Source organism: Hylobates moloch, unplaced genomic scaffold (assembly GCF_009828535.3).
Source record: "Hylobates moloch isolate HMO894 unplaced genomic scaffold, HMol_V3 SCAFFOLD_21, whole genome shotgun sequence".
NCBI classification, from domain to species: domain Eukaryota; kingdom Metazoa; phylum Chordata; class Mammalia; order Primates; family Hylobatidae; genus Hylobates; species Hylobates moloch.
Window position 1 is genome coordinate 33,082,586 of NW_026652296.1, and position 14,907 is coordinate 33,097,492.

General features: G+C 39.9%; 1 protein-coding gene across 5 annotated transcripts in view; it reads left to right on the forward strand.

Annotated features, from left to right (window-relative positions):
* ATRN (attractin) overlaps nucleotides 1-14,907 on the forward strand; it is a 187,505-nt gene that overhangs the window by 132,914 nt on the left and 39,684 nt on the right. For all 5 annotated transcript variants that reach the window (XM_058432761.1, XM_032143129.2, XM_058432758.1 and 2 more), the window contains 2 exons: nucleotides 686-764; nucleotides 3,840-3,997. In XM_058432761.1, coding sequence (XP_058288744.1) covers nucleotides 686-764; nucleotides 3,840-3,997 — 237 coding nt within the window. The remainder of the gene's footprint in view (nucleotides 1-685; nucleotides 765-3,839; nucleotides 3,998-14,907) is intronic.

Sequence of the window (14,907 nt, forward strand, 5' to 3'; positions counted from 1 at the left end):
GATCAAAATAAGTTAGATTAGCCCTGTGAACTGCTATATCTCTAAGTGGTAGACAGGGTTTTCAAAACTAAGAAGCCATACTCAATCGTATTTCTCTTGAAGTAATAGTAAGAGAAAAATATTTTTCAAATCATGAATATAATAGAATTATTTTATAAATTAAGTACATTTCAGCTCTATATGCCTTTTTTAAAGGCTGTTTCCAGTTTTGGAGAAGTTTTACACTGTATGTAATCTATGAGTTTAGAATTATATGGGTTTCAGTTATAAATAAATATAATTTAGGCCACTTGATCAAGTGTTTTATTGGTAGGAGTGAACTTCAGACATTTGAAAACAGCTGCCCAGAGAATCCTTAGGAGGGTGATTCCCCAACACAGGTCAGAAGATGCAAATCATTGTGCTCTGATAGGGGTCTTTTTAAAAGGCACTTTCTCATGCAGTTAGGCATTTGATAAAGCATTAAATTATGTATACTTTAATGGGAGGGAATAAAATTGTATTGGGATATATTGCTTGTATTAAGGAAAATTGGTTAGAAATTTTGCTAACTCTTCTGTGAGTTTCTCTAAAGACATCATAAAATATTTGTGATTAAGAACGTTTAGAGGAGTAAACTATTGCTTTATTTTAAAATCTAGAATCTGTTTTAATTAATTTTCTAATAATTTGTACCTCTCATCAGCAAAACAGGGATTTGGACATGTTCATCAATGCCTCCAAGAATTTCAACCTCAACATCACCTGGGCTGCCAGTTTCTCAGGTAAAGACATACCTAGAGAAGACCCCCCATATGGAGGTGTGATAGATTAAGAAACATAATATAGGAATTGAGAAAGCGAGCTCAGGAGACAGATGGGTTTGAAACCCACCCTTGCCACTTACTAGCTATGAGACCTTGAACAAGTATCTAAATCCCTCTCTAAACCTTAGCATTATTTTATTCATCTGTAAAGTGAGGATAATGATACTTACCTCTTAGAACTGTTGTATAGATTAAATTAGGTTATACCTACCAGAGCTTGCTGTGATGTCAGGCTCAGTGTGTGGTTACTACCCTAACCCACCACCACCGTTTCTGTTCTTGCTGTGGCCACTGGTACTACCATCATTGTTTACATCCGTGCTTCGGAAGTGAAAAATTCAAATGACTCGTTTCAGTAAATGAAAACATTTTAAATAAAATGAGATTTTAGTAGGTGCAGAGAAATGTAACTTGGGAATTACATCAAACTCTAAAAGCACAGCTCTTGCTGTCTGCCTTACTGTGATTCACTGAAGATCTACTGTATAGAAAATCTAAAGAAATAAAGGATGAAGGCCACGTGCTGTGGCTCATGCCTTTAATCTCAACACTTTGGGAGACTGAGGCAGGAGGATTGCTTGAGCTCAGGAGTTTAAGACCAGCCTGAGCAACATAGTGAGACCCTGTCTACAAAAAAAAAAAAAAAAGAAAACCAGGTGTGGTGATTCATACCTGTAATGCCAACTACTCAGGAGGCTGAGATGAGAGGATCACTTGAGCCCAGTGGTTGGAAGTTGCACTGAGCCATGATCGTGCCATTGCACTCCAGTGTGGGCAAACAGAGCAAGATCCCATCTCTTTAAAAAAAAGAAAAAAAAAGAAAGAAAGAGAAAAGGATAATCACTACTTAACTTGATAACTCAACAAGTAGATATGGGTTTGAAATTTGTCCATTAAATTTACTTGCACCGTGCTGTTAGGCAAGTTACTTAAGGTTTCTGAGCCAGTTTCCTCATGTATAAAGTAGGATAGTAAAAAACACCATCCTGGCAGGGCGTGATAGCTCATGTCTGTAATCCCAGCACTGTGGGAAGCCAAGATGGGCAGATCACCTGAGGTCAAGAGTTTTGAGACCAGCCTGGCCAACATGGTGAAACTCCATCTCTACTAAAAATACAAAAATCAGCCAGGCGTGGAGGCGCGTGCCTGTAATCCCAGCTACTCAGGAGGCTGAGGTAGGAGAATCGCTTGAACCTTGAAGGTAGAGGTTGCTGTGAGCCAAGATCACGCCACTGCACTCCAGCTTGGGTGACAGAGTGAAACTCCATCTCAAAAAAAAATAAAAAAAAAACCACCTTCCCAAGTAGAGTGATGTGGGAATTAAATGAGATAATAAATGAAGTACTCAATATAGTGCTTGAAATGTGGTAAATGGTAACTATATTTTATCATTATTATTATTACAATACTGAGTTTTTTTATCAAAAACACAAACCAATTAGAGTGATGCAAAATAAGAATATTGCCTTGTGCATGCCACTTATGTTTATCATCTTAAAACATTGTGTAGAATTTGAGAAAAGTTCAGAAACTCGCAATGAGGAGAGACTTTTAAGAAAAAGTCTGAATTATCAGAGTATTTGGAGAAAGGCAACATCGCCAGGCATGTGAAAGATTTGCAATGAGCCGGGCAGTGGCTCATGCTTGTAATCCCAGCACTTTGGGAGGCTGGGGCAGGTGGATTACCTGAGGTCAGGAGTTCAAGACCAGCCTGACCAACATGGTGAAATCCCATCCCTACTAAAAATACAAAATTAGCTGGGTGTGGTGGGGCGTGCCTGTAATCCCAGCTACTTGGGAGGCTGAGGCAGGAGAATTGCTTGAACCTGGGAGGCGGAGGTTGCTGTGACCGAAGGTTGCATCATTGCACTCCAGCCTGGGCAACAAAAGTGAAACTCCATCTCAAAAAAAAAAAAAAAAAAAAATTGCAGTGAGTGTCTCAATGAAGACCTGATAATGTGGGCTGTAGTCACAGGGTCTAACTCAGACATGGAAAAATGTCCATTTCATTACTCTTTATCGGCACTTGAATTCCTGGCTAAGGGAGAATGTGGAACGTTGAAGGACTCTCTGGGAATAGGATGGAGTTATACCAGATTAGGAGGACTTAAATACTGTGGTAGCTGGCGGTAGAAGGGAGGACTGAGTGACCCCTTGAGCCCCTCTTCCCTGCTACTGTGGGTTAGGCAGTGAGAAGTACATCAGCATTACTGGCATGGGAGTCTGGCGCATTGCCAAGGAGGTGTAAAGAGGAAATGCAAAGGAATTGAAGTGGTGTGGACAAAGTGAATGCCAGTGCTTGTTAATAGGATTCTAGTGGTATCTGTATTTTCATGATCATGTGTGTCGCCTGTTTGGGGGTGGCGCAAGGGTGGAAGGGAGTTACATGGATTCCTGGTAAAACCATTTTTTTTTTCTTTTTTTTTTTTTTTGAGATGGAATTTTTCTCTTGTTGCCCAGGCTGGAGCGCAATGGCGCAATCTTGGCTCACCGCAACCTCTGCCTCCTGGGTTCAAGCGATTCTCCTGCCTCAGCCTGCTGAGTAGCTGGGATTACAGGCATGCGCCACCACGCCTGGCTAATTTTGTATTTTTAGTAGAGACGGGGTTTCTCCATGTTTGTCAGGCTGGTCTCGAACTCCTGACCTCAGGTGATCCACCCACCTCGGTCTCCCAAAGTGCTGGGATTACAGATGTGAGCCACCGCACCCGGCCGGTAAAACCATTTTGCTTAGGGACATAGGCTTTTGTATATCAGCCTGCCCAGCTTTAAATCTTATCTCCATTTCTTGCTGGCTGTGTGACTTGAGGGAAGTTACTTAATTTCTCTGAACCTCAATTTCCCAGTCTGTAAATGAAGATAATAATAGGGCAGCTGTGAGGATTAAATGAGATTGAGCTCTTAAAGGCTATTACTGGAACACAGGAAATGTTTGATAAATGCTGTTGTCCTTATTATTAATGAGGCCAGATTCTGTTCTCCCCCTAGCCCCCCCAAAAATGTCTCTTCTCTTTCATGTTTTTCTTTTAACAGCTGGAACCCAGGCTGGAGAGGAGATGCCTGTTGTTTCAAAAACCAACATTAAGGAGTACAAAGATAGTTTCTCTAATGAGAAGTTTGATTTTCGCAACCACCCAAATATCACTTTCTTTGTTTATGTCAGTAATTTCACCTGGCCCATCAAAATTCAGGTAAGAAGAGGCTTTTGGTCTCATACCTGCAAAGGTGGTGAAATCTCTTTAGTAAGACTAAATTTGCTAATTTGGAGCTTGTGGTAAATGAGATGTGCAATGTGGCTTTGCCTTTGTAATGTGTATGGCAGAGGAGTGCTGAGCACATGCATGCTACACAGAAGATTGGAGTGGGGATGGACCGTATCACTCACGAAAGATATTTGCAAAAGCACTGTTGAAAGCAAGTTGGCATGTAACAGATTTGGTCGTTATAAACGTATTCACTTCTTCAGTGAGCATTTGCCATGTGAAAGCCTGTAGGGCTACACAAAGAACTTCAATTCTAGAGTAAGGTGGATGTAAGTGAAACAAACCCACATATAATGAGTGAAAGCCAGAGTGTGGAAAGTGACATGAGATGATCCCAGAAATGCTATCAAAGTTTAAAGGAGGACAAATGGGGAGACTATGTTGAAGAACATCAGCCTTGTTGTCAGACAGAGGTGGTTTGATTCCTGGCTCCTATACAAATCATAAAGCCTTTCCAAGTCTCCAGTTCTCTGTGCATGTGACCTGAAGGGTAGTTGTAAGGGGCTGTGCGGCTGCTGCAGTGTCTTGTTGTCAGCCTGCTCCTTTCCTCTGTTCCCAGGGGGCCAGTGTACTCCCTCTTGTCCGAGACCCGTGGCCCCATTTTAGCTTTTTATCCTCATGTGCCCTGGGGCCTTTCCTCAATACCTTCTGCTTCTTACCTTCTTCATTTAGGTGAATGTGGAGGTTAGGGATAGGTGGGCTTTCAAGGACTGGTTCACCTTTAACCATGGAAGCATGGTCACTGGATGGAGGCTGTTGCCGTTTGCCAATGTTCAGAAGCATAATCAACCTCAGAAGCAAGTCATCACAAACATATGAAAAAAGTTCAACATCACTGATCATTAGAGAAATGCAAATCAGAACCACAGTGAGATACCATCTCACACCAGTCAGAATGTCTATTATTAAAAAGTCAAAAAAGAACAGATGCAGGCAAGGCTGTGGAGAAACAGGAACGCTTTTACACTGTTGGTGGGAGTGTAAATTAGTTCAACCATTGTGGAAGACAGTGTGGCACTTCTTCAAAGACCTAGAGGCAGAAATACCATTTGACCCAGCCATCCCATTACTGGGTGTATATCCAAAAGAATATAAATCATTCTGTAACAAAGATACATGCACATGTATGTTCATTGCAGCACTATTCACAGTAGCAAAGACATGGAATCAACCTAAATGCCCATCAGTGATAGACTGGATAAAGAAAATGTGGTACATGTACACCATGGAATATTATGCAGCCATAAAAAGGAATGAGGTCATGTCCTTTGCGGGGACATGGATGGAGCTGGAGGCCATTATCCTCAGCAAACTAATGCAGGAACAGAAAACCAGGTACCACATGTTCTCACTCATAAGTCGGAGCTGAGAACACATGGACACATGGTGGGGAACAACACACACTGGGGCCTGTTGGAGGGTGATGGGGAGGAAGGAGAGCATCAGGAATAATAGCTAATGGATGCTGGGCTTATTACCTAGGTGATGAGATGATGTGTGTAGCAAACCACTATGGCACACGTTTACCTATGTAACCTGTACATCCTGCACATGTACCCCTGAACTTAAAAATTAACAACAACAAAAAAAGCAAGTTATCACTCATCAATTAGGATGCCTTGGGACTGTAACTAAAGAACAGTTGATCTTTCCATTCTGGAAATATGGAGGACAAAAACTATGTTGTAGTTTTTCTCACCACCCTCTCTCCTTTTTCCTGTCTCCATGGTCTAAGATTTGTTAATCCTCTCATCGGCTTCTCCCTTTGCCCTTGCATTCTCCCGGTGTCCCTCCTCAGCCAGTCTTGTAAGCATCAGCCACGCTTCCTATTCCTGTTTTCTCTTGTCTAGTCACACATCTGCTCACAATGGTCTGGCCTCTTCCCTCACCACATCCTGAAACTGTCCTGTCATAGTGGGCCCCAGTGATGGAATTTTTCAGTCCCCTTTTTCTCTCATTGCATGGCTTTGAATCATCATCTTTCTTGTCTTCCTGGATTTTTCTTTCCCTCATTCTCTGGCCAGTCTTTTTAGGGAATCCTCTTCCTCTTCCTCTTCCTTAAACACTAGGCTTGTCTAGGATTCAGACCTGGTCCTTTTCTCTCGTCACTCTGTTTCCTGCATGTGGGACTTGTGGTGCCACATCTATTCTGGTGATTCTCAGTGCTGTCTCCAGACCAGCACTGGCAGTTGCTGCCTGGACAGCCCTACCTGGGTAGTCAAAGCTCCCTGCGTTCGGTGCATATTCCTTCTTGTGATCTTAGCCCCAGACTTCCATGCTTCCTTTCTCTATAAACAGCACCACCATCACAAGCTGTTGCACAAGCTAGGGCCTGATGATCATTTGCATTCCTGGGATAAACCCAACTTGAGCATGACGTATCATTTCCTTACTTTACACGTTGTTGGATTCAATTTGCTAATATTTTGGTTAGAATTTTTATCTATTTCATGAGTAAGAATGTCTGATAATTTTCCCTTCCTGTCCTTGTTACACTTTTGGCATCATGTTAAACTAACCCTTAATAATTAGAATTTGAGGAGTTTTCACTCTTTCTCATCTCTGGAGAAGATATAAGATTAGAGTTAACTGAACCTCAAGTACTTGGTAGCTCTCTCCTATAAAATCATTTGATCCTAGTGTCTTATTTGTGGAGATATTTTTTAGCTGCTGATTCAGCTTCTTTAATAGTTATAGGATATTTTGAGTTTCCTCTTTATTTGATTCACTTTTTAATATTTTTTCTAGGTTTTTATATCATGTTTTTAAATGTATTTTTAATTTTACTTTTTAAATTGATACATAATTGTATGTATTTATGAGGTACATGAGATATTTTGATACATGCATACAATGTATAATGATCAAATAAGAGTAATTAGGATATCCATCACCTCAAACATTTATCATTTCTTTGTGTTGAGTACATTTCACATCTCCTAGCTATTTTGAAATAATAAGTTATTGCTAACTATAGTCATAATGACTATTGTGCTATTGAACACTAGAACTTATTCCTTGTAACTCTATTTTTATACCCATTAACCTCTATCTCCCCAGCCCCCCAGCAGCTGGTAACCACCATTCTACACTCTACCTCCATGAGATCAGTTTTTTTAGCTCTCACATCTGAATGAGAAAACATATCTGTCTTTGTGTGCCTGGCTTGTTTCACTTAACATAATGACCTCTAGTTCCATTCATGTTGCTGCAAAGGACAGCATTTCATTCTTTTTGTGACTTAATAATATTTCATTGTATAATATAGACAACATTTTATTTGTCCATTCATTTGTTGATGGACACGTAGATTGATTCCATGTCTTCACTCTTGTGAATACTGCTGCAATAAACATTTAGAGCATGCAGTATCTCTTCAGTATACTGATTTTCTTTCTTTTGGATATATACCCAGCAGTGGGATTGCTGGATCATGTGGTGGATCTATTATGAGCAATCTTCATACTGTCTTCCATAGTGGCTGTACTAAATAATTTACATTCCCACTGGCAGTGAACTAGTATCCTCTTTCTCTGTATCCTCGCCAGCATCTGTTATTTTGTCTTTTTAATAATAGCCATTTTAACTGGGATGAGATGATTTCTCATTATGGTTTTGATTTGCATTTGCCTGATGATTACTGATGTTGAGATTTTTTTCATATGCCTGTTGGCCATTTGTATGTCTTCTTTGGACAAATGTCTATTCAGATCATTTGCCCATTTTTAAATCAGGTTTTTTTTCTATTGAGTTGTTTGAATTGCTGGTATATTCTGGTTATAAATCCCTTGTTGGAAGGATAGTTTCCACATATTTTCTCCCATTCTATGAGCTGTCTCTTCACTCTCTTGTTTCCTTTGCTTTGTAGAGCTTTTTGGCTTGATATAGTCCCATTTGTCAATTTTTGCTTTTGTTGCCTGTGAGTTCGACGTCTTACACAAAACATCTTTGCCCAGACCAATGTCCTGAAGGATTTTCCCAATATTTTCTTCAAGTAGTTTTATGGTTTTAGGTCTTATACTTAAGCCTTTAATCCATTTAAATTTGATTTTTGTATGTGGTGGGAGAGAGGGGCCTAGTGTTATTTTTCTGCACATGGATATCCAGTTTTCCCAGCACCATTTATTGAAGAACCTGTCCTTTCCCCCACTGAATATTCTTGACTCCATTATTGAAAACCAGTTGGCTGTGAATATGTGGATTTATTTCTGAGTTCTTTATTTTGTTCCACTGGTCTGTGTATCTGTTTTTATGCTGGTGTCATGCTGTTGTGGGTACTATAGCTTTGTAGCATATTTTGAAGTAAGGTGATATGATGCCTCCAGTTTTGTTCTTTTTGCTCAGAAATGCTTTGGTTGGCTGAGTACAGCGGCTCATGCCTATAATCCCAGCACTTTGGGAGGCCGAGGCTGGCAGATCACCTGAGGTCAGGAGTTCGAGACCAGCCTGGCCAACATGGCAAAACCCTGTCTCTAATAAAAATACAAAAATTAGCCATGTGCAGTGGTGGGTGCCTGTAATCCCAGCTACTTGGGAGGCTGGGGCAGGAGAATCTCTTGAAGCCGGGAGGAGGAGGCTGCAGTGAGCCAAGATTGAGCCACTACACTCTACCCTGGGCAAACAGAGCGAGACTCTGTCTCAAAAAAAAAAAAAAAAGGAAAAAAAAAGAAAGAAATGCTTTGGCCATTTGAGCTCTGCTGTGGTTCCATACAAATTTTAGGATTGTTTTTTCTATTTCTCTGAAGAATGTCATTGGTGTAGAGATTACATGGAATCTGTAGGTAGCTTTTGGTAGTATGGTTTTTTTCACAATATTAATTATTTCAGTCCACAAACGTCATGTCTCTTTCCATTTTTTTGTGACCTCTTCAATTTCTTACATCAGTGTTTTATAGTGTTCCTTGTAAAGAGGGCTTTCACCTCCTTGGTTAAATTTATTCCTACGGTCGTTTTTGGAAGTTTTTAAAAAATCTATCGAGAATGGGATTGCTTTCTTGATTTCTTCTTCTGCTAGTTCGTTGCTCCTATATAGAAATGCTTCTGATTTTTGTGTTTTGATTTTGTATCCTGCAACTTTACTGAGTTTGTCAGTCCTCAGTTTTTCGGTGGAGCTTTTAGGGTTTTCTGTATATAAGATTATATCATTTGCAAATAGGGACACTTTGACTTCCTCCTTTCAGTTTGGATGCCCTTTATTTCTTTTTTTTGCCTAGTTGCTCTGGTCAAATATGTTGATAACTTGTTGATGCTGTCCTCTAATCCTCCCAGCATCTGTGTTCATGAAACGCTTTGTTGTATTCCAATGTTGATAGCATTATTCACAATAACCAAAATGTGGAAACAACCCAAATATCTATCAGTGGATGAATGGATAAACAAAATGTGGTGTGTGTGTGTGTGTGTGTGTGTGTGTGTGTATATGTGCGTGCATGTGTGTGTGTATATAAAATAAAATGTTATTCAGCATTAAAAAGGAATGAAATTCTGATACACGCGACAACACAAGTGAACCTTGAAAACATGCTAAGTGAAATAAGCTAGTTGCAAGAGGACAAATATTGAATGATTCCACTTAACATGAAATATCTAGAGTACACAGATTCTTAGAGACAGAAAGTGGATTGGAGGTTACCAGCAGCTAGGGGGAGTGGGAAATAGGGAATTACTGCTTCATGGTTATTAAAGAGTTTCCCTTTGGGGTGATGAAAAAGCTTTGGAAGTAGGTAGTGATATTGGTTGCACAGAATTGTGAATGTAATTACTGCCACTGATTTGTACACTTAAAAATGGTTTGATTTTATGTTATATCTTACTACAATAAAAAAAGTCTTTAAAAATCACAGCAAGATGTTTTTGTAGATATAGACAAGCTTATTCTGAAATTTATATGAAAGGGCAAAAGTTCTAGAATAGCTATAACAATTTAGAAAAAGAAGAATAAAATGGGAAGAATCAACCTACCCAATGTTAAGGCTTACTATCTAGGTACAGTAATCAAGACATTGTTTCAGGTGGAGGTGTAGACACACAGATCAATGGGATAGGCTGATCTATAGATCCCAGAAATAGAACCACATAAATATGTCCAACTGATTAGGACTTGATTTTGTTTTTGGTGTTTTTTTTTGAGACAGGGTCTCACTATGATGCCCAGGCTGGTCTTGACTCCTGGGCTCAAGTAACCCTCTCACCTCAGCCTCCTGAGTAGCTGGGATTACAGGTGCACACCACCACGCTAGTTCCAGCTGATTTTTTTTTTTTTTTTTTTTTTTTTGGTCTCAAAAACTTTGTCGCCCAGGCCAGAGTGCAGTGGTGCAGTCACAGCACACTGCAGCCTCAACCTCCCTGGCTGAACTGATCCTCCTGCCTCAGCCTCCCAAGTAGCCAGGACTACAGGCGCATACCACCATGCCTGGCTAATTCTTTTTTTTTTTTTCTTTTTTCTTTTTGGTAGAGATGGGATCTCCCTATGTTGCCTAGACTGGCCTCAAACGCCTGGGCTCAAGTGATCCTCCCGCCTTGGTCTCCCAAAGTGCTAAGATTACAGACATGAGCCGTTGCACCCAGCCCCCAGCTGATTTTTGACAAAGGCGCTGCTGCAAAGGCAATTCAATGAAGAAAGGACAGCCTTTTAACAAATAGTGCTAGAGCAGTTGGACAACCATAGGCAAACAAAGGAATCTCTAAATCTCACATCTTGTATAAAAATTAACTCAATATTGATCACAGATCTAAATGTAAAACATAAAACTATAAAACTTTAGAAAAAAATATAGGAGAAAATCTTTGAATCCCAAAATGAAACAAAAGGTTTTTAGACTCAGTACTGAAAACATGATTCATAAAAGGAAAACTTGATAAACTGGACCACATAAAACCAAAAGTTTTTGCTCTGTGAAAAACCCTGTTATGAAGATGAAAAGGCAAGCTATGGACTGGGAGAAAATATTTGCAAACCATATTTCTGGGAAAGCACTTGAATCTAGAATATAAGAACTCTCAAAACATAACAGTAAACAAACAAACAATTCAGTTAGAAAATGGGCAAAAGACATGAATAGACATGTAACCAAAGAGGATATACATATGGCAAATAATGACAAAAGATGATCGGCATCAATAACCATTAGAGAGGCCGGGCGTGGTGGTTCACGCCTGAAATCCCAGCACTTTGGGAGGCCAAGACAGGCAGATCACCACTTGAGGTCAGGAGTTCAAGACCAGCCTAGCCAACATGGCAAAACCCCGTCTCTACTAAAAATACAAAAATTAGCCAGGCATGGTGGCACATGCCTATAGTCCCAGCTACTCAGGATGCTGAGGCAGGAGAATCACTTGAACCTGAGAGGCAGAGGTTACAGTGAGCTGAGATCATGCTACTGCACTCCAGCCTGGGCGACGGAATGAGACTGCCTCTCAAAATAAAAATAAAATAACCATTAAAGAAACACAAATTGAAAGCACAGTACACACCTATCAAAATGACTAAAATTAAAAATAGTAGTAACACCAAATATTGGAGAGAATGGGGAAAGATTGGATCACTCATACATTGTTGGTGGGAATATAAGATGGTACAGTCACTCTGGAAAATACCTTGTCTGTTTCTTAAAAAACTAATGTTATACTTATCCTATAACCCAGCAATTGCATTCCTAGGCATTTATCCTAGAGAAATGAAAACCAGTGTTCTCACAAATATCTGTACACCAGTGTTTACAGCACTTGAAAGCAATATTTAACAGCTTTATTTATAATAGCCCAAAACTGGAAACAAGCCAAATATTCCTCAACAAATGAATGCTTAAATAAATGATGCTACATACACACCATGGCCTAATACCCAGCAACAAAAAGAAATGAACTATTGATATACAGAAACACAACAAATTTGATAAATCCCAAGCAAATTTTGCTGATTGAAAAAGAAAATCTTAGAAATTTATATACTGCATGATTGCGTTTATGTAACATTTGAAAATGAAAATTTTAGATCTTGTATACCTATGCACATATTGAATATGTATCCTGAAGCTTCAAATTTCTCTGACTTCTTAGGACTCTGATCTCTAGACCCTGTTTTAAAGGAGCTTATCTGATTAGGTCAGGCCTACCCACACAGGAGGAGGGAAGATACAGAGCGTCCCCATCAAGAGGTGGAAATCTTGGGAGCATTCTTAGAATTCTCCCTGCCATAGGCTACATTTGGAATAGAGCTTGCAGGGGTTTCAGTTTCTCCAATCCGAAAGAGGTTGAGCTCTAGGTTCCAGTCAGTATAATTTCAGTTTGGCAACATCTCCTGACATTATTAAGATATAGATTATATATATTTGTTAGGTTATTTTCATGTAAAACACTTGATTAGGGTTCTAGTAAATAAAATTTATTTACTCATTTTAAGTTGAGATTGTTTTTGTACTGACATACCTCTCCATATTCTCAATCTAATTGAACATCATGCTTTGTTGCTTATAGCTGACAAATGATTAATACTTTTTAGATTCTTAGTGAAAATCTTGACTTATGCTGCTGACACTTTTCCCAGTCTGTGCCTAAAGCAGGCTTTTGTGCTGGAGATAGCCATACTTGTTGCCAATGCCGAGTTTTAGTTTTTTTCCTCCCAGTTCCCTATTGCTCCACCCTCTGAAAGTCACTGAAATGGTTTTAGAGCTTTCATTCTAGAGGGAGCTCTTCCCCACACTTACTTCTAAGAAGTAATAATTTTAAGTTTCATAATCAAGGAGATGTTGATTTTCTTCCTGGTTTTTTGGTGCTCCTTATCTGTTCTGGATCACTAACTTAAGATCCACTTATGAACGCTGCATTCAGGAGCACTTGTGAAAATAAACGATGGCATGCCCACCATTTAGTTTGCCAAGCTTTCCTTGAAAACGCAGGTAAGTTCTATTGCAAATGTGTCTTTTTGCTGTTTGGTACAAATGACTGCACTATTCACTGTGACTAGACCCGTGTCACCGTGTGTTCTCAGTCCTCTCACGAGATCCTGGTTGACACTGGTTCTCTCTGCTTTGGGGACCGTATCTGGCTGTGCGCTATGTGGAGGGCTGAGCTCATGTCTTCCTGGGTGAATACATCATGTTCTCAACAAGGGCTGCGTGTTTCTTTATTGCCGTTTTTTCCCCAGAGACTTAGCTTTTCTAGGTGTGTAGTAGCATGGCTCTTAAATACACACATTTAGCAGCTGTGCAAATTCAGTAAAAGTGGAGAGACTTATTTAAGGAAGAGAGTAGGGAAATGTCTAAATAGTGTAGTGTAGGCCATTCAGTTAAATTTCAGTATGGCTTTCAATGCAGGCAAAGCCGTTTTGCCTTTGATTCTCATTTTTTAAATGAGATTTTAAAAATTGAGATTCTCATTTTTTTAAAGCAGAGTAACTGAGGAAATCTAATTCTCTACTTGGAAATTTGTGTAAGCATTGGGGCTTTAAAAATGGTAATACTAAACTCAAGTTCCTTCACTCTGAACCAATCCCAGGATTCTTTTCCATAATTAGGAACAGATCAAAACCTATAACTGCTGAGGGAATGTGGAACTGACTATAAAAATCTTTGTAGATGCAGCTAAAAAACAAACAAAACCCACAGACTGAAAAGTCCTGTTTCTGGGAGGGTGGCGGGTGTGTTGGGGCCGGTTGTGCCTGTTTTTTGATCGGTTGTTCCTGTGGGTGAGCACCCTTCCCTCTGCGCCTGCTTTCTGAAAGCTATCCTAGTTGTTCTCCCCAGTAAGCTGGGGCTCAGGCGGCTTCAGCTATGTCCATAGTTTGGGGGGGTGGGGGGTAGGTATTCAAGATAGGAGATGGATGGGCAGAAAGTGTGTGAGGTGGGAAGGTGGGGTGGTGAGGCCCTGGCTTGTTCCCGACTCTGCAACAGAGGTTGTTACTGTAATGTGGAGCTAATATAGAAACTGTCTGCATGCTGGGTGTTTCATCTACTGTTTTATGTAAGAGGCCAGTGTTCACAAGTAAGGGCAACACAGAATTGGTATTGAGAACTGGGCATTCATTTAGATTTTAGAGTTCTGTTTATGGGTGCTAACAGGATCGCTATACTGAGCAAGGGATGTGTGAAACTTTTGTTCACTTGGATGTGCTTTTTTTCTTATAACAGCTTTATTGAGACATAATTTACATACCATACAGTTCACTCATTTAAAGTACACAATTCAGTGGTTTTCAGTATATTCACAGAATTGTGCAGCCACCCGTCACCACAGTCAATTTTAGAATATTTTCATCACTTCCAGAAGAAGCCCCTTAGCAGTCAGTCCCCATTCCTCCCTCTTCTGGCAACCCCCAGTCTGTATTTCCTGTCTCTATGGATTTGCCTATTCTGGACATTTTATATAAATTGAGTCACATGATATGCTGTCACTTAGCATAATGTTTTCAAGGTTCACCCGTGTTTAGTGTGTTTCAGTACTTATTCCTTGTCATAGCCGAATAATATTCCTTATATGTATATACCACATTTTGTTTATCCATTTTTCTATTGATGGATACTTGGGTGGTTTTCACTCTTTGGCTATTATGAATAGTGTCAGATATACTTTTAATGTTTATATTTATTGTATAATAACAATGCGTATCTATACCTCCTGGTGTTAGTTATCTGTATCTTAAGAGTTTTAAGAATTATAAAGTCATGCTGTAATTCTAGCACTTAGGGAAGCCGAGGCAGGCAGATCGCTTTAGCTCAGGAGTTTGAGACCAGGCTGGGCAACATGGTAAAACCCTGTCTCTACTAAAATACAAAAAATTAGCTGGGCGTGGTGAAGTGTTCCTGTAGTCCCAGCTACTCGCAAGGCTGAGGCACGAGAAT